Genomic DNA, 18,541 nt, shown 5'->3' with positions numbered 1-18,541 from the left:
CCATGGGATGCAGTGGTCTTTATCAAAGTTTCCAGTATCTCTGATTGTTAATAAAATGAGGTTAAGCCGGCTGAACTTCATTCAGTCAGCTGTTTGATATACCCACCCGTTAGATATATAGATGTCAAATAACAATTTTCTTTTTCTTTCTTCTTTATTTCTCTATTTTTTATATCTTTCCATATTTCTTTATGTATCAGCCTTTATACTGAGCAGTCTTCTGAGGATGAGGTGTTGAGTATTATTGCTGCATTGCAGGGATGCCCAAACCTTGAGAGTATTTCGTAAGTTAGAATTCTTTTCATGACGCACATTTACTGTTCTTTTAAAAGCATAATCCCTATGGTAGTCTTTGTGTGTTCCAGCTTGAGTGGCTATATAATCAGTGATGAGGGAGCAATGGCACTCAGAAGAGTGTTACCCAGTCTGCCTCATATCAAGTCCATTGGGTAAGACCTGTCCCAACATTTCCAACAACTGTATTACAACGTTCCTCGCATCCTTAAAGGGGATCTCCGTTTTTAACATAGAGCCCCGTTGTTCGAGGTCACTGAGTACTGTCAGTTGGAATAAAAGAAAGGAAAAAACATGGAGTTAAACATGCATAGTAGTGCCTCGTAAGGATCCTGTTCACAGGTGTGTTGCACAGCACTTGTATTGACATTTGTAATGAGTCTGTTACATTTGTAATAAGTCTGTTAGAGGCACAAACACAGTCTAAAATCTGCCCCTATAACATATGTAGCTTTGTAGCTGCCTGGCTGCGCTAGTCACTAGCAGGATTACTCGAGCTATATACTGTAGCTCGGGGTCATGACGGCCAAACCCCTAACTGTTTGACTGCAGTGTCTAGCCAGTGGTGGCAAGCGAGCTAATTAGGCTATCAGCTAGTTCAAAAGTTTAAGTACTTAATGAAGATATCCAGGGGTCTTTATGCCTCGACTAAGTTGATGTTGCCTTTGCCAATTCATGTTCATAGAAACAACAAGGTCACTAAGACATAATATATTTCATTCCCCGTGTTGACATGATTTCCACCCGCTGTTTATTGCAAGACAAGGCATCCGCTTTCATTCATTCATTGAACGTGCGCTGTGCTGTAATGGAAACTTTACTGCGTAGGCCTAAGGTAGCCTAAATTGAGTTGTTTTTTTAATTATGCATGATTTACTTTTTTATTAAATTCGTAGGCTGGAATGCCTCGCGGCAACAATTGAACAATTGTGTTTAAATGTAGGCTAGTAGGCTACTGCTTCAGACTCTGGCAAGCTCAGAAGGGGGCGGCAAGTGACTAGCTTGAGAGCGACGTGTTGGAGACACAGTGTAGGACAACAACTTTTCATTGGCAACAATATTAAAATTTGTCCGAATCTGAGGGCCAGCTATAAATAGAATCATGGCCTTAATTAGAGGATTTACTGTGTGCACGTGTGTTTTAGGCATAGTGCAAGCCCTAATCTCTGAACTTGTGGATTTACATAACAATATTTAATACATTTTCCCGGTGGTGACACCACCGAACCCCCTTTAACTTTTGGGCTTAAGTAGCCTACGAAAAAATGTCTGACCTGTCGCAAGTTCACCAAGCTCCCGATTTCATTCCACAAGCCTAGATCGCCCTCTTGCGGCTGTACAGTAATGTTTCATGTCGGGTTCATGTCAATTCATACTGACTAACATTTAAAAACATATTAAATTATATATATTTTGATATATAAGTCGCACCTGACTATAAGACCAGCCAAACTATGAAAAAAAATGCGACTCATAGTCCGGAAAATACAGTATTTGTGCATGGTACAAGTACATTTTTTTCTTTCACTATGTTGAGTGACATAAAAAACTTTCTTCTGGGAGCTTTTAGAGAGCTCCCACTTTAAAGTTACATCTTTTCCCACTTCCCAATTGCTCATGAGTGCACTATCAAATAAGAGAGAAGTTAACAATTAAGAGAAAGTCACCTCAACCCCAATGCAATATCATGTTATGTATTTATTCTTGACACAACGCAAAGAGTTTAGAGTTGCAAAAGCATGGAATGTGTGAGCTATTGCTGATGGCATCCCTTGCTGTCCTCATAACTGCAGGTTGTCTCAGGGTTCTGGCTGGTCACCACAAGGAGCTTTGGCGCTGATCATGGGAGTTGTTCAGTGTTCACCACTAGAGGGCATCAGGTGAGAATGCAGACACGCAGAAGTGGGAGATGGGGCCTTTTATGCCTTGTAGAACATAAATGTAAAATAATAATAAATGTTGAAATATTGCATCTATTCTTTTCTTTGTCTGTCTGTCCTCTGTCAAGGCTGGACCATATTGTGCTGTTTCCAAATGCGGTGATCTGTCTGGCCCAATGGCTTCAGCAGATGACCTTTTTGAGGTCTCTGAGGTGAGATGACCTTGCTGTATATAGCCATGACCCGCGAGAGATGAGATGTGTGGTGTGTGAACTCTACTCGTTGAACTGCAGTAGGCCACAGTGGAGAGAAACTGAGTGGACAGATTTAGAATGACAGGAAATGAAGCTGGTGTGTCAGAGTCGATGTGTTCACAGGAACCACACACTATGTGCCCTCTCTGCCGTTCAGTTAGCCTTAGTCAGCCTTATCAGATTGCTATACAGCCGTTTTATATATTAGATGTTCACTTGCTTTTATAGTTCATGTAAGTGTGGCAGCTGCAGTGCTGTTTTATGTATGGCTAATGTTTATTTGTGTTGTTGTTTAGACTGAATAGGATCTCCATGGGGACAGGAGACCCTGAGGAGTTGAGCAACACTGTTCTGTCTCTAATGGCATCACTGCAAGGCTGCGCCTCGATAGAACAGATCGAGTGAGTGCACACACACACACACACACACACACACACACACACACACACGTGAGACTCACCTGTTACACTGGTTGCACACTATGTCACATGAACACACCAATGAACACAGAATACTCATGAGTAAAAAAGGGTAAACACACCTTGCTGAGGTGCTGACTGATTTAATGAAGACTTTAATGACACAGAACATACATACATTTACTCAACTCTCTCTCTCTCACACACACACACACACAGACACACACACACACACACACACACACACACAATACAGATACACTTACAGTACTCAACTCACACACACACACATTGGACTAATGGATCAGGGTTACGGTAAACCAGGATTCCTGCCATTGTGAGTCTGTCCCTAAATTTATTCAGAAGATGGTTACCTCAGTTTGAATCTCTTTATCTGTCATAACACACATCAGTATGACGAAGGCCTGAACAACCCTATTGACTGTCATTTGATCATTTGCTTTTCTGTGCAGGTTGGAAGGCATGAGGCTTGGAGAAAGTGGTGTACAGGAGCTGATGAAACACATCCCCAGATGGACCAAGCTCAGACGGATAAAGTAATTGGACCACAGATACTGACGTCCACATAATCACTTATGATGAGTTATTGATATTTCAACAACAATAACAATAGTTCCAAAACTACTTTAAATATAATTTTGTTTACACATTTTATTTACTCTGTCACTGTTTTGATTATGCTTCATCTAAGTACAATATAAAATGTAGTGCCACCTGCAATACCATTCTCTGTTCATTTGCAAACACTTTCTGACAGTTTGAGGAGGTAGTTCTCCGCCACCATACAGTGGAGCTGGATGAAGGGGTACCAAATGTACCCAATGTATGGAATGTTTGCACAAAATTGTTCACATTTAACTGTTCAGAGAAAATATTCGCCACAAACGTTCGCCTGTGTTTGTGAGTTTGAACTGTGAAGTCCCCTGCTGTAAATGTCCTATGTGCTTGTACTCTGCAGTCTGGCAGACACCAGCATGACTGACAGTGCTGGGGAGAGACTGGTGCAGGCGCTCACTCACTGCACAGTACTGGAAGAGCTTGAGTAAGCACTCATTTATCACACATTGTTTATTTATACTTAACTAGTCTATATATACATCCACCCGTCATCCACAACAAACTTTAAAATAATTATGAATAATGAGATAATAAGAAACAATACAATCCGTGTGGTTTGATGCTTATTCTGTTATGACACAGTATCTGATTGGTGACCTTGCACTCCCTGTCTGCTCTAGTCTCAGTAAGAACAGGCTGGGTTATGCATCTGTAACCAACTTGGGTGAAATTCTGAGTGGTCTCACACACCTTAGGATCTTCAAGTAAGTCTGTCATGAATTTATACACAAAATGCAAAAGAAAGCTTACAACTAGGTACTTACATGATCATATGATTATTGTAATGATGTCTTACAAAACATTAGATTAATAATGCAATTGCACGATTATAAGACTGAACTATTCTGCGTTAAACTGGCTCTTAGCGTTCTTTAAAATATGTTTTGTCATATTTTGCTATCTGATATTATGACTAACTTTAGTTAAATTTTGTGCTTGAAGTCTCTCAGAGAACCAGGTTACTGCTGATGGTGCTATGAGTTTGTCTGCAGGACTGATGAACCTTAAGCATCTGACTAAGTTACAGTAAGATTCTCCTTTGTCTATTAACACCTAAAGCTAAGTACTGTATGTCATGCCATGAATCTGGTTCAGTATTGTTGATATGTGAGCACAACAGCCAATCAAATTAGCCCAGCTCCTGAGGCAGTGTGAATAGTATATTTCTCAGTCAGAGCCATTTTGTTTGTGTCTAATTCACATAGTCAGGAGTGTCCAAACACTAAAGTTATTTTGAGCACACACCCAGAATGACCAGCTCAAGGACTCAAGTGAGAAGCAGTTAGCTGAATTTGACTAAATGTGTATTGGATCCCATTCACAAATTGCACATATAACTATGTGGTAACTATCTGGCGTTTTGGTTCTACTGATTGCAATAGTCACATTCTTTTCTATGCCGAATTGATCAAAAAGGAAGGTAGATTTGAGTCTATATTGAGAATAATGGGCACATGGTATTGGATGTGGATATGATATGCAATAGGGGTGGGCGATATGGACAAAAAATAATATCCCGATATTTTTTGTGATTTTGACGATAATGATAATTAGTCGATATCCTTTAAAAAAAATTTTTTGTTAAAGTCTGAGTTACTTTACAGCTCATTATTTATGAATAGCATCATTACAATAATAACCAATAACCTAACCTGTGACTTTTTAACCAAATAAACCAATGCATTGTCACTCTATGACACATTTCCAATTCTGCCCCCACTTGTGTGTGTGGCAATGACATGGTCTAGCCAGCTACATTAGAGAAGATGAATAGGCCTAACAGTTTCCCAAGAGAAAGTCTGAAGCTGAAGTTCCTTTCAAACCTTTACATAGGATTCACTGTAAAACTAAGAGCAGACCAACAGAGTAGCCTACATCTCAGTTATTTCCTTCTATGTTTTGTTTTAGAGCAATCACGTAGGCTAGAATTCCAAGTTACAGAATAGAAACTAATGCGTTAGCTTATGGCTAATGTATATGAGAAATCCCATAGAGATGCCAACGGTTAGCATAATCGGTAAACGTAGAGCGAACTTCAATCCATTTACAAAAGAGTTACATGAGAATAGTTATTTGTTTACAACTGACTATTAAAATACTCAAAGGCTAATGTTTTCTCTCCATATAATACCGTGTAGGAAACGTGACTGTCTCATCAATGCTACTTGAACAGATGTAGCCGCATAAAATCCAAAGTAGGCTACTCTTGCTGCACAAAATAAACATTAGGCTGCGCTGTGTGGGACAACGTTGTGACCCACTAGTGATCACGTGACACTTGCTCTGCTGCACTTCTCCCGCATAGCCTACCTCCTGGGAATGTATGAGTCTTTGTGTGTGATTTCGAGTGTTTTTTCCCCATAAGTAATTTAAATACTCGATAATGTAAATTTGCACATCGTTAAAACAACAATCACGATATTATCGCAGACGATATATATCGCCCACCCCTAATATGCAATATAAATTACTATTTAGAAATTATTGTCATTGTTGGAGAATGTTTCATATTCTTGTGAAGTTATGAATGCTGATCAGTGAATATATATTACAGTTTAATCTCTATTGGGACACCTGAACTTGCCAGTGTGGCTGACTCCTTAAGACACTGCGTCAACATTGAAGATATCAGGTACTGTCTGTTTTTGATGTTTGTCGCTGTATCTACGGTAGTCTTTCAAAAGAATGTGTAGCATTCAACCTAATAAGACGTAAAATGTGAAACATTTCTGTTGTGTTAATATATGTATTGAAACCTTGCTTTGTGACTTCCTCCAGTTTGGCCTGGAATAATTGCGGTGATGAGGTGGCTCTGGTGCTGGCTAAGGTTCTACCTAAATGTGTGAGGTTGAGGTGGCTCGAGTAAGTGACCTTATACAGTTCTGAATTTGGTTTACCTCATTGCAAAGCGCTCTTTTATTTATTTAGTGTAGTTAATCGCTTTCAATCTTTTCTGTGTTTCAGTTTGGAGTGTAACCGAATCAGCAGGAAAGGAGCCGAAGCTCTTGCAGAGAGCCTGCGCTTCTCCTTTACCATTGAGGTTGTGAGGTACGCTCTTTATCATTTCCTGCTTTTAATTTTCCCTACTAATATACCTGATTTATGACCTTCTATATTATTACCATATTTAATTTGCATTAGTACAGTCAGGGCCTTAAAGCTGCAGTTGGCAAGATTTTTTTTATCATATTCTTTTTTATCATATTCACTGAAACCGACAATATGCTCCGACAGAACAACATAAATCAGCCGGTTTTAGAAATAAACCCGCACTTTACCTCCACCTAGATGCTGTTATTTGTTTTGCAAAAATCCACAGCTCCCGGTTCTTCTGGTCCAATCAGAGCAGGGATGTGTGAGATCTGACTGTCAATCACAGTCTGGTGCGCACTGACGAGCACAAACTCGATGAGAGGGTGCTCGGTGGTAGTGGGGGAGGGGCATGAGAGTTGTAAACATTCAAATTCAAAATTTTGGCTAAGTCCCCTCAATATGTCAGACTTGCCAACTGCAGCTTTAACTGTATGAACCAAAATGCATTAGTATTCATATTTGTTTTTGATGCTTTATCATGATAGTTGTATACATAAATAAGTGTTTTTATTAATTTCTTACAGACATTAACTTATTTATGTTGTTTGTTACTGTATTATCAGCTTTTTGCTCTCAAATTTTACTTTTCCCATCCACTTGTGCTGTGGTAAATCTCCCTGTCTTGTCAACAGGCTTTGGCGGAATCCCATCAGCAAAGATGAGGAATATGCACTGAGACAGACTGAGCCGAGACTAAGCTTTTCCTCGACGTAGTGGTCACTGCACGGTCCATCCTCACCAGGTTGAGGTTTTATTTGCACTGCTGACGAGGAGGAATGTGAATAACGTTTACACGATAATGAGGAGCACGCTACCTCAACATGTGCTTCAGGAGTAGGAGGCAGGAGGCGACCCGCAACCGTAGCACTGAGGGATTCACCATTCCAATAGAGCTTTGGAGAAGAAACACAGAGGACATACATTAGGCCGACAAACATGACAAATCTATATATGAATTCCCCACCCCATACACACAGGGGCAGGGCAGCCGTGGCCTACTGGTTAGCGTTTCGGACTTGTAACCGGATGGTTGCCAGTTCGAACCCCGACCAGTAGGTACGGCTGAAGTGCCCTTGGGCAAGGCACCTAACCCCTCACTGCTCCCCGAGCGCTGCTGTTGTAGCAGGCAGCTCACTGCGTCAGGATTAGTGTGTGCCAGTGGGCCCACAATGGGCCGATTCCTCCATGAGGTAGAGTAATTAATCAACAGTCCACATGATCGAAAGGATTATCAGCCTGGGAATATCAGGACCCCTTACAACATTATTTCTCTCCTCTGTGTCCCTCTGAAACAAATCTGCAGTCAAAAGTATGTGTCTGGTTTTAATCGGTCACACAGCAAAACCATAAATCAGTTTAAGGAAATATGCTAACGCTATTGAGAAATCACATGGATAGATCAGGAAGCATGACGCTCACTTCTCCACCGTCTCTGAATACTTTGGTATTTAGATAGATAGTATCTAATGATGCACTTTTGTTTCCTACTCAAATTGATGCATTCAAATTAGTCCAGTTAATTGGACCTTTGGCTGCAGCAGATACCTGCTTACACACGCACAGTGTTTTAGCAGCTTCAAGCAGACAACTTTGAGTGACATGTTCATAAACTCCACACACACACACATGGGTATTCCTGTGTTCACCTGAACACATGCACTTTGTGCTCTTCATTATTATATATTTAATTCTTTTGGATATAAATATTGTTGCCTTTTTCGTAGTGATTTTTTTTTCATTCAAATAAGTTATGGTGTGCTAACCTAACTCATCCCTAGATGGCGATGTACACCCATAGTTGGAAGATGAAACTTATAGGCTACATTAAATTATTTTAAATATGTTTGCTATTGAATTATGTAGCCTACATTATGCTTTGTCTTATGACTTGACATGTATGTAATGGAAGCTGTATCAAGTCTTAAAATCAAGATTAAAAAGCATACCTCTCAAGTGCATCGGCGTTTTACTAGGTAATGCAATGTTACCAAGGCTGCAAAACTCTTCACTCTGGAAATAAACAAAATCAAAAAAGACTTCTTAATTCAGAAACCCTTGTCAAGCAAGCCAACTGTCTTTTTGTTGGGTAGAGGGGGGAAAATACCATGAAGACAACAGTTTGTAGGAGAAAGTCATCCGTTTATGATATTCAAGACATTCATTTAGGCTAGTGTCACTGAGTAGGGCACAGACCCTAACGGGGCTGTATGGCTTAACTTCTATAAGAAAGCCTCTTGAAGACTTACTATAAGGCTACTGCAACTGTTATACAGAAACAACTGACGTAGCTATTTGTTACCGACTACAAATTCACTGTATATTATTGCATGTCAAAAGAGCGCTTCCTTCAACGCACAAGACCACATTAGTTTGAGAGCGTTCGACTGCCTGCATCGCATTGGTTAGGAGGGGTTTGCAGGAACCGCGAAGGAAAGCAGACGCCAATACTTGCAGGAAACATTTGGACAGAGACACTACGCGAGAGTTGTCGACAGTAGGCGTATTGTTCGCTACAATGAGTCTTTTTTTGACTGACTTCAACTTTTCCGTGCTGTTGAGGTCAGGCTACCTCTTTTTGGACATGATGAAAATAACGCATGGTCATTTCCAGTAGAAGTGCTCTCGCGTTAATCGAAAAAGCGAAGGGATTATCAAAGTATCGAATTCAGTTAGTGTAAGTATTCATTGATCACTACATGCTTTAAATTCGATAATTATTTGTGATTAAAAGCAACAATTGCACAAAGTAGAATTAGCCTAAACAAGACTGTTACCGCTGCGATTAGGCTATATGATGCTATATGATGACAGATCGTCACCTTGGTAGCCGACATTTGACCATATGGTCAAACAATTTAATTTCATGAAGCGCTAACCTATTTGTTAAAACGCTCTGATTTAAAAAAAAAACTGCGGGGATATAACCTAGTAGAACATGAAGCCACCACTTGTTGGAAATGAAAACGGAGTCAGTATTTTCCCTCTGTATTCCCTGTTTGTAGTAGGCTAGACTAGGTTTCTCAGAAATTAATAAGATGTAGTGGCCGTGAAGTGCCACACCTGTAACTATTGTAGTAGTTAGGCTACTGTAAGTGTAAGCTGAAAGTGAAAGCTTGATGCACTGGAGTGACATTGTGCGGGTGTAGGCTGCAGGTACCACGTCTGTGATAATTGTGTAGAATGTAAGCCTGTAGGCTATAGATGCCCTTAGGTAATTAGTCCTGAAGTAGCCATTAATAGGCTACTACATAGGTGCTGTTCTAGCCTAAGTGGCATGTGAAATGGATCTGAAAGTGTGTTCTAAAATATATTTTGCACAAGAGAGCCTTCGTCACATGAAAGTTGTATACTAGTTGTCTCTCTCTGGAGACTTATTCCAGTGGTGTATGCTATTATAAAGTTTGCCAAACAGAGGTTTGACCATGATGGTGCTGTACAGGTTCCCCTTTTTAAGTGGAAACAAGTGACTGCAACCATTGTCACCTATTAACAGCAAGATCTTTACGGTCAACCATATAGGCTAGCTGAGAATATGCCTGCAGTTATGATGACACACAAGGGAAGTTTTTGAGGAATGTTGCTGTGTAGTGTTTCTGGATATTGTTGTTTGGTGTCATTCCCATTAATGTTGGGGAACGTTAATAATCACTAGGCAAATGATCATGATCATTCAATCAGAACACATGGAACCAGTTGGTTGCCCAGCAGTATTGCTTATAAAGACAACTTGATCTTTATCACAGGAGTATTGTTATTGCTAGATGGATGAGAGCAGAAGTGTTGCTTCTGTACATTTTAAAGACTGATGATATCTGTGACAGATCTGGGATGGATCTGAACTTGACACAGCAGAGCCAGAACCGTGCCAGAGCTGGCTGCTTCTTAGGCAGACCTGAAGTTGGATTTATAGAACCTGTTCTGTGACATATTTACATTAAGTGTGTTCCAGCACCTCCACCTCCAAAAACCTGATCAGATAAATGCCACATCACATCACAGTACTTTTTTTCTCTTTCTCTATCTCTCTGTCTTTATCTCTCTCTTTCTCTTTCCTCTCTCTCTCTCTATCTCTCTCTCTCTATTACTGTGTGTGTGTGTGTGAGAGAGAGTGAGTGAGTGAGTGTCAGACAGCAACTGGGTTAAGTGTGGTTAACACTTGCTGCACACCCTAAACTAAAGACGGTTTGTGACACTGGAGATGCACTGGTCATCGCAGTATCGTATTTAGTCTGTAAGAGTCTGAAAAGTCAGCTTGTGAGAAGTGGACCCTGCTGCCCATCGTCAGTCATGGTAACAGTTGACCGTCTGTTGTTTTTGTTTGACACATTTCACACTCTGACCTCCGAGTGGTTTTGTTAGTATTTGTTTTGAGAACGCCTGAGGATACTTGTGTACATATTTACTGTATTGGGTGTGGCCTAAGTCTGGTGTGTGACTTCATGGTTTCAGATGCTTTGGGCAGGCGTTGTGAGTGATATTTATAAAATAAGTCAGGCCCAGATGAGATCAGGCTCGTTCCATCATGTGATACGGTGACACTTCCTATGTCAAGTTTCTCACAGGAAGTCAGAGAATGATTGATGACCAGATGCTGAAGACAAAATTGACCCTCTGCAGTGCTATGTTCTCTTACATGTGTGGTTCAGGCATTTCTCTACCAGCTAAGCCATCCGTGTGAATGCCAGTGTGGAGTTTTTTTTCTGCCTTTTTCTGAACAAGCTGCTCCTTTTTTCTGAACGAGCTGTTGATGTCACTATGATGCAGACTGTGACATGGGCAATTCCATATCTGTGGCGAGGGAGAGGTTTTTCTTGGGTCCATGGTGTGGTGCTGAACGTATCGTCATGGCAACATGACATTTCCAATGGCAGGCTTTATGAGGACGTTTATATTGTATGAAAAATATGTGTCTCTGTTGTGTGTGTGTGTGTGTGTGTATTTGTCTGCAAAGTCTTCCTTTTTGCGTATATCACACTGTGTCCTTCCCCAAAACACAATGCGACCTTTTGAGTGGCATTACTTAATGTCATTGCACACAATCTTCAGTCTTTTGGTCATAACCTCAAAGCAACACGGCCCTATTTTCTGGGTGCAAACAGTCTCTTAGGACGCTGAAAGCAGCGGCTTAGCGTGTAAAAAACCCTATGCTGAAATGGCAGATCAGACATGTAATTACACATTAAAGATGATGACCCTGTAAGTGCTGTTTACTAGGTGTGGAGAGCTGTGAGCCTGAGCCAGAGTTTCCACTGTGACTGATTGGGTGGGTGGGTTCTAGTGTGTGTGTGTGTGTGTGTGTATGTGTGTATGTGTGTGTGTGTGTCTGTGTCTGTGTCTGTTTGTGTGTGTGTTTATGTGTGTGTATTTATGTGTGTGCATATTTGTTTGTGTGTGTGTGTTTGTAAAGTTTTGCAATGTTGTGTTGTCTAGCACACAAGTCCTCTCACATGTGATGTTATGTGTACAGTTACCAATTATGTTTCACCTGGTCATTATGGTCGTAAGGGGATATAAGGACAGGGCACTTCACTTTGGAATGTCATTCAAGGTGTATTTTCTCAGCAGGATATCACAATGGGGTGTGTGAGAACACTGGATATTTTCAGTAAGTTTATTCTTTTGAAGTTCAATTATTATCAGAATCTGAACATTCTCTGTCTCATCTGTTCCATGGCTGTTGTAGTTCTACAACATTTCAAGGTAATGTAATCAGGTATGATAGGAGTTTATTACCTCTGCCAAGGCGGTTGGGTTTTCACTTTGGCTTGTTTGTCTGTTTGCCTGTCAGCAGGATCATGCAGAAACAAACAGGCCGATTTCCATGAAGCTTGGGAAAAACCCATTGCATTTTGGAGCGTCTGATCAAGGAATTGTTTTTTACTGTCTTTAACATTGCAAGATAGGGCATTTGTTCATGGTGTGAAGTGTGGACTTATATTTAGATGGTTCTGTTTGTACTTTGATACCTCTCTCATCTGAACTTTGAAGAGAGGAAGAGAGGTTAGGGATTAGAAGTGTGAGAGAGTATATGTGGGTCATGAGAGTGGAGCTTTCTGTTGAGACGAGGAAAGCCTTGCTGACAGTTTGCTGCGGTATTTTGAACTGAATGCTAAACAACTAAAGCCACTACAATATTCTTTCAGTTTACAGCATGTATTGTAAATTATACTGTTGTCTTCTCAAAACTGAAGCCAAGCTAAAAGCTTACTCTGTCACATAGTTCAGTGAGTGTCCAAAGGCATGAATATTGATTGAAAGAAAAAAGGTCTCAATATTATTTGAAAATGCATGTGGTGTAACCCATACATATTCAACAATTTAGCAATGTGTTTTCTATCCACAAACACACCTTTCTTGTGACTTCTCACACTGCATTCGCACTGGGTTAGAATCATCTGTAATGTCATATTCTGTATTACAGTACCGGTCATTGGCAATGCCATGATCTTTGTCACAGCAATGTACTGACAGAGTGACTTGTACATTAATACATCAGTATCTTAGCAACAAGCAACCTCAATAGAATCTCCTTGTCCTAGCATGCCAGTTTCTAGCTGTGTGTGAGTGTGTGTGTGGTGTGTGTGTGTGTGTGTTAATCGTATGGTACAGGTGAGATATTGAACAACTGCGCAGCATGCGTCCTTGATACTAACAGACCCAGTGAGATGCAGAACATTCCTACCAATTAAGTGTACATAATATGAGCTCACACAGTCTCCTCACTTATCATCAGAGTCTGTCACTGAGGATTTTAATCTTTCTCTCTCTCTCTCTCCCTCCCTCCCTCCCTCCTGGCTGTGATGTGATCAGTCATTAACATTCTTGCTCTCAGTATGATAACAAAGCCGCTGACCGTCCGAGTCATGTGTGTGAATCATGTATGTGAAGGTGCGCGCGTGTCCCTGGTTCAGAGTCACTGAAGTGTGTTCTTTTGTGAGTTCGGTGAAGCGTGGCCGCAGTGGACCGCCCGGAGTGTGTTCTTCGTTAATCTGTGAGGGAAACGAGAGGTTGTGTCTGCTTTTGGTACAGTGCACAGGCCTGGCAAGTGGTGTTGTCCTGGCAACATCTCTCCATCTCGGTGTCTGTTTTTAAATATCCTCTATACGTATGTATATGTGTTTGATCATGTGTGGTCATACACTGAACTGTGTATTGTTCTTAATAGGGATGTAACATTACCATAGTGTGTCAATTTGGATTGATTTATAAAGGCAGCAGTACTAGTCAGTAGACACTAAGCGTCAGCCTGAAGAGCTATAGACGCACATGTAATGGCTCATTTAATGCTGTTTTATTTGTTTCACATCTATTATTCACATTATTATGTGCAAAGATTCAAGTTACTCAGTGATATCCAATGTGATTATTTTGGTCATGCCCACACTGAGCCATAATGTATGTGTGTGTGTGTGTGTGTGTGTGTGTGTGTGTGTGTGTGTGTGTGTGTGTATTCTGTGTGTGTATAACGTGCATCTGCACTGTGTGTGAGTAATGTGCATCTGTAATGTGTTTGTGTAGTGTGTATCTACACACACACGTGTATGTGTGTGTGTGTGTGTGTGTGTGTGTGTGTGATGTGTATATTTTGTGTGTGTATAATGTGTATCTGCACTGTGTGTGAGTAGTTTGCATCTGTGATGTGTTTGTGTAATACACATGTTTGTGTACATGTGTGTGTCCTCAGGCTGTGGGAGTCCAGCCTGTATGGCCTACACGCTCGGCTCCGGGTCCGACTCCGGCCCTGCCATAGTGCCCAAGCACTGCATCACCAAGGTGGAGCTGTCCGTGTGCGGCGCCAGCCTGCTGGACCGGGATGTGGCCTCCAAGTCCGACCCCTTCTGCGTGCTCTTCCACGAGGTGGAGGGCAACTGGGTGGAGGTGAGTTATGAGCAGACTTGCCCACTGGGGTAGGTGGAGGTACATAGTTGCCCAATGGGGTAGGTGAAGGTACATAGAAATACAATGGATTAGAAGGGGATAATCCCAGCAGTGATGAAAGTGGATGAGCATAGAATTAAAAAAGAGTGGAAATGCTATTCCAAAGAGTAATGATGAAAGCATATGGGCATATGAATACGAATATGGCAATGGTTTTACTAGTACTTTGTACTTTCAGTACTTAAGTATGTTTTGTAATGGGCTACTTGTCATACTTAAGTACTGCAAATAATAGATACTTTAAGACTTTTACTTGAGTGGTATGTTTATAGATTACTTTTACTTTTACTTAAGTACTTTTCTGATCAAATGTCTGTACTTCTACTCAAGTGTGTGTTTCGGATACTTTATACAACTATGTCTGTATCAAACACAGCAGAATAGGTGACTGAACTGAATTCAATCCATCGAGGCTCATAGACATGCTTTGTTGGTTACGTATGTGCATGTGGCTACAGTATATGCAATGATTCCTCCATACTCATTAAATAAATTAGTATTATGCCTTTGTGCACTTGCTAGTGCCCGTAGCAATAAACATCATTCCCAGCAAACTATATGGGAAGAGGCAGCAGAAACAGAGATGGAAAACAGAAGGAAGCAATTGAAGAGAGGAAATTGTGATGGAGGAAAAGAAAACGAGTCCATGTCTTGAGGAATGTTTCCGCTGCCCTTCTGCTCAAGATGTTACTGTTCACATCTGACTAGATAAAATGACTGAACAATGAAAACGTATAAAACGCAGGGCACGGACGTGAACGGAGGCAAGGACAGGATGAGTAAGAGGAGGGTGGAACGAGTAGAGATGTTGGCAGATGCGGATGAGAGAAATGCTAGTGGAGGGTTTTAAGAGTTCAAATCGAAATCAGACAGAGAAGAGAGACTAGAGAGGGAAAGGCTGGCTCATAGCCAACATCTTTGAGCACAAGTGTGTGTGTGTGTGTGTGTGTGTGTGTGTGTGTGTGTGTGTGTGTGTGTGTGTGTGTGTGTGTGTGTGTGTGTGTGTGTGTGTGTGTGTGTGTGTGTGTGTGTGTGTGTGTGTGTGTGTGTGTGTGCCCACGTATATACTGTATGTGTGTGTGTTTGCGTTGTTTAGCCCGGGGCTGTGTGACTCTACAGGCTGCCCTCCTGGTGTGGACAGTGAGCGCTTCTCTTCAGTACTGCACCATGCTGGGCTTGATTAGCATAAGCCCCGCACTGCTGGTCAATAGGGCAAGCCTAAACATGAAATCACTGCTTTGCAAGCCGTGCCGTCGCCATGGAAACACGGAGGGAAACAAAGGAATTATGTTTTTTTTCTCAGTGATTTTCGGTGAAGAGGAAAGCGATGGAGCAGATAGCTTAGACAGAGTGTGTGTGTGTGTCGGGGGGGGGGGGATTCTCAGAGGAAAAGATGCTATGAGGGAATTAGAAAATAAAACTGAATGATGCGATAGACTATTCTGGAAAGGAAATGTCTAGTGTATCTCCTGTAACATCTCGTTCCTGTTTCTCAAACCTGCACGTCTTTGAAAACGCAGGACTCAAGGAGTGTGAGGAAAATAGAACTGATTTTTAAAAGGGGATGGTCATGAGTATTTTCTATGGAGCTTAAAGCTTCTTGCTCCCAGGCAATTGGTCATGCTGTAGTTGCAGGTTGTGTGAACGGCTTAAAGAAAGTGCTCCTCCTAAAGCTGCGATTCTCACACATTCCCGTTCTCTCTTGCCATTTTGTGCAAACACACACATATAAATCACACAAACATGGAGCCTCCCATGGAATTAGACTTCAAGCAGTCACATATTAACACTCATACACGCACACTCTCACACTCACAAACACACTCACACACATACACATTACCCAGGCGCTGAGGTTTTAGAAGGGATCTCTCGCACATGTGTCACCACACTTGGTGTGTGTGTGTGTGTGTGTGTGTGTGTGAGTGTGTGTGTGTGTGTGTATGTGGGGATTGTCAGCTGGGATGCAGGGGCGACAGGGGGTAGGTGTGATCACACCGCGCTGGGAGAGGCTGGCGATGGCGGGTGGAGAGGAAAGGGAGACGATGAAACTCAGGAAGGGGGTTTGTCTGTCAGCATCCGAAATTATCTTCTGTATCAGGGGACAGCCCTCAGATGTGATTTTTGTAGCCATTTAAATCATTTTATGGGGGCGTTTTTCTTTACATGAAGGCCATGGCAACCATATGAAATTAAGTCATCCACTCATAAAATGACTGATCCCAAAAGAATTGGTTCCCATAGGGGTATAAGCTTGGAATCCTAATGGTTACTAATGGAAAAGAGTGAATAACCAAGCCTATAAACTCTCCTAATACTGTGTGGACATCAAAAACTGTGGATAATCGTAATGCGTCATTGTTAGCCATCACATCACAGAAGTGTCAGTATCCCTTACCATATGCAGCCTAAGCACCCACACTGTTCTGGGTTTGAATCCATGTCATGTCATGCCCAGTCCTATTCCCCATATCTGCCCCCCCCCCCCCCTCATTTGTTCTGACCTTTGACCTCTTGTTTCTTTGGGCAGCTTGGTCGGACGGAGACTGCCGTGAACAATTTGAACCCTGTGTTTGGGGTGAAGTTCCAGGTGGACTACCGCTTCGAGGAGGTGCAGAAGCTCAAGTTCGCAATGTTTGACGAGGACAAGTGCAGTGCTCAGCTTCACGAACATGACTTCTTGGGCGAGTTCACCTGCACTCTGGGAGTGGTAGGTTCAGATCAGGTCCTTCTCTATAAAATAACTATCAAACTGCTAACAAAGAGCTTGGTAGCGTTAACATTTAAGAACACAAGATGGAGGTTTTTGTGTGGAACTTTATGACTCGACACCGTGACCTGAGACTAAGTCAGAGTTATTAATCATCCCCCCTGCTTGTGCAGCAGTAACCTGGTATTAGGATCAGTGTATAGCATGCTATACTTTTCATTTGTAGGACCTGCTTCTGAAAGTGAAAGTAACCAATAGCCTTGACTGATAATAGCATACTTACCTGGGGACGAATGGGCCAAAATCTCTCATTCACGACGAATCATGGATTTCACTTGTTAAAGGTTGGATGGCGGGGTAACGTCACTTCTGTTGATGTTCAAACAAAACAGAGAGCTAACTCGCTACTCCCTCCCCCTCCCTCCCGTGCAATTGAAACTCTCCTAAACGTGCATCTCGTCAGTTATTGGTTGAAACACTTTATTTTGCCTTTGAGTGGTTGCCGACCCTTGTTGGTAGCAATTGTTTTTGTGTACAAATCTCGGAGCTGGCTGCCTACAGAGACACGTTTTTTTGACAGCCTGCTTATGGGGCAAGTAGCTAGCGGATCGTTAGGAAAGATTAGATGAATGTGATCATTTATGTTTGGGCCTTTTTTTGGGCCTGAAATCGCTGATACAACCTTTAATGCCAAACACCCTCATTCACCACTTCCCCAATGAGTCCCTCCAGTCATCATCACTTCCCCATGCACAGAACTGATCTAGTCACTCACTGTGCTGTTCTACCTGCAGATTGTGTCCAATAAAAAGCTGCAGCGGCCGCTGATCTTAGCCAATGGCAAGCCTGCTGGGAAGGGGGCTATCACGGTGAGATCTCCAGACTCTATTAGCTACTGTGTTAGATTGAGTGTTAGCTTCAATTTGTTGTTGTTGTTGTTGTTGTTGTTGTTGTTGTTGTTGTTGTTGTTGTTGTTGTTGTTGTTGTTGTTGTTGTTGTTGTTGTTGTTGTTGTTGTTGTTGTTGTTGTTGTTGTTGTTGTTGTTGTTGTTGTTGTTGTTGTTGTTGTTGTTGTTGTTGTTGTTGTTGTTGTTGTTGTTGTTGTTGTTGTTGTTGTACAGTAAAATATTGCCCATGCGCTAACCAATGTGACAGTAAGTGGACAGTTTCAGCATTGCTAAGTTTTATTTCTGTTTCAGATAACTGCCCAAGAGCTCTCTGACAACAGAATAATAACTCTGAATATGTGTGGGAGAAAGTTGGACAAGAAGGTGGGAGTTTGGAACTTCTGTGTCTGTCTGACATGTCGCATAGA

The 18,541-nt window shown here is 41.7% G+C and overlaps 2 protein-coding genes across 4 annotated transcripts in view; both read left to right on the top strand.

Annotated features, from left to right (window-relative positions):
* nlrc5 (NLR family, CARD domain containing 5) overlaps positions 1-8,532 on the top strand; it is a 34,642-nt gene extending 26,110 nt beyond the window's left edge. For all 3 annotated transcript variants that reach the window (XM_076267325.1, XM_076267335.1, XM_076267316.1), the window contains 13 exons: positions 201-284; positions 366-449; positions 2,088-2,174; positions 2,303-2,386; positions 2,725-2,829; positions 3,321-3,404; positions 3,827-3,910; positions 4,107-4,190; positions 4,429-4,512; positions 6,041-6,118; positions 6,265-6,348; positions 6,451-6,534; positions 7,212-8,532. In XM_076267325.1, the coding sequence (XP_076123440.1) occupies positions 201-284; positions 366-449; positions 2,088-2,174; positions 2,303-2,386; positions 2,725-2,829; positions 3,321-3,404; positions 3,827-3,910; positions 4,107-4,190; positions 4,429-4,512; positions 6,041-6,118; positions 6,265-6,348; positions 6,451-6,534; positions 7,212-7,293 (1,108 nt within the window). In that variant the 3' untranslated portion in view covers positions 7,294-8,532. The remainder of the gene's footprint in view (positions 1-200; positions 285-365; positions 450-2,087; positions 2,175-2,302; positions 2,387-2,724; positions 2,830-3,320; positions 3,405-3,826; positions 3,911-4,106; positions 4,191-4,428; positions 4,513-6,040; positions 6,119-6,264; positions 6,349-6,450; positions 6,535-7,211) is intronic.
* Positions 8,533-8,667: 135 nt separating this feature from the next.
* cpne2 (copine II) overlaps positions 8,668-18,541 on the top strand; it is a 34,472-nt gene continuing 24,598 nt past the window's right edge. The window contains exons 1-5 of the mRNA XM_076267345.1: positions 8,668-9,253; positions 14,264-14,457; positions 17,048-17,227; positions 18,022-18,096; positions 18,426-18,497. Coding sequence (XP_076123460.1) covers positions 14,284-14,457; positions 17,048-17,227; positions 18,022-18,096; positions 18,426-18,497 — 501 coding nt within the window. The 5' untranslated portion in view covers positions 8,668-9,253; positions 14,264-14,283. The remainder of the gene's footprint in view (positions 9,254-14,263; positions 14,458-17,047; positions 17,228-18,021; positions 18,097-18,425; positions 18,498-18,541) is intronic.

This window comes from Alosa pseudoharengus, unplaced genomic scaffold (genome assembly GCF_046254945.1).
Source record: "Alosa pseudoharengus isolate Yale_2024_CS ecotype anadromous, Long Island Sound unplaced genomic scaffold, YU_APseudo_1.1 YU_APseudo_1.1_scf_10, whole genome shotgun sequence".
Taxonomy (NCBI): domain Eukaryota; kingdom Metazoa; phylum Chordata; class Actinopteri; order Clupeiformes; family Clupeidae; genus Alosa; species Alosa pseudoharengus.
Note: the sequence above shows the minus strand (reverse complement) of the source record. Positions and strands in the feature narration are given on the sequence as shown.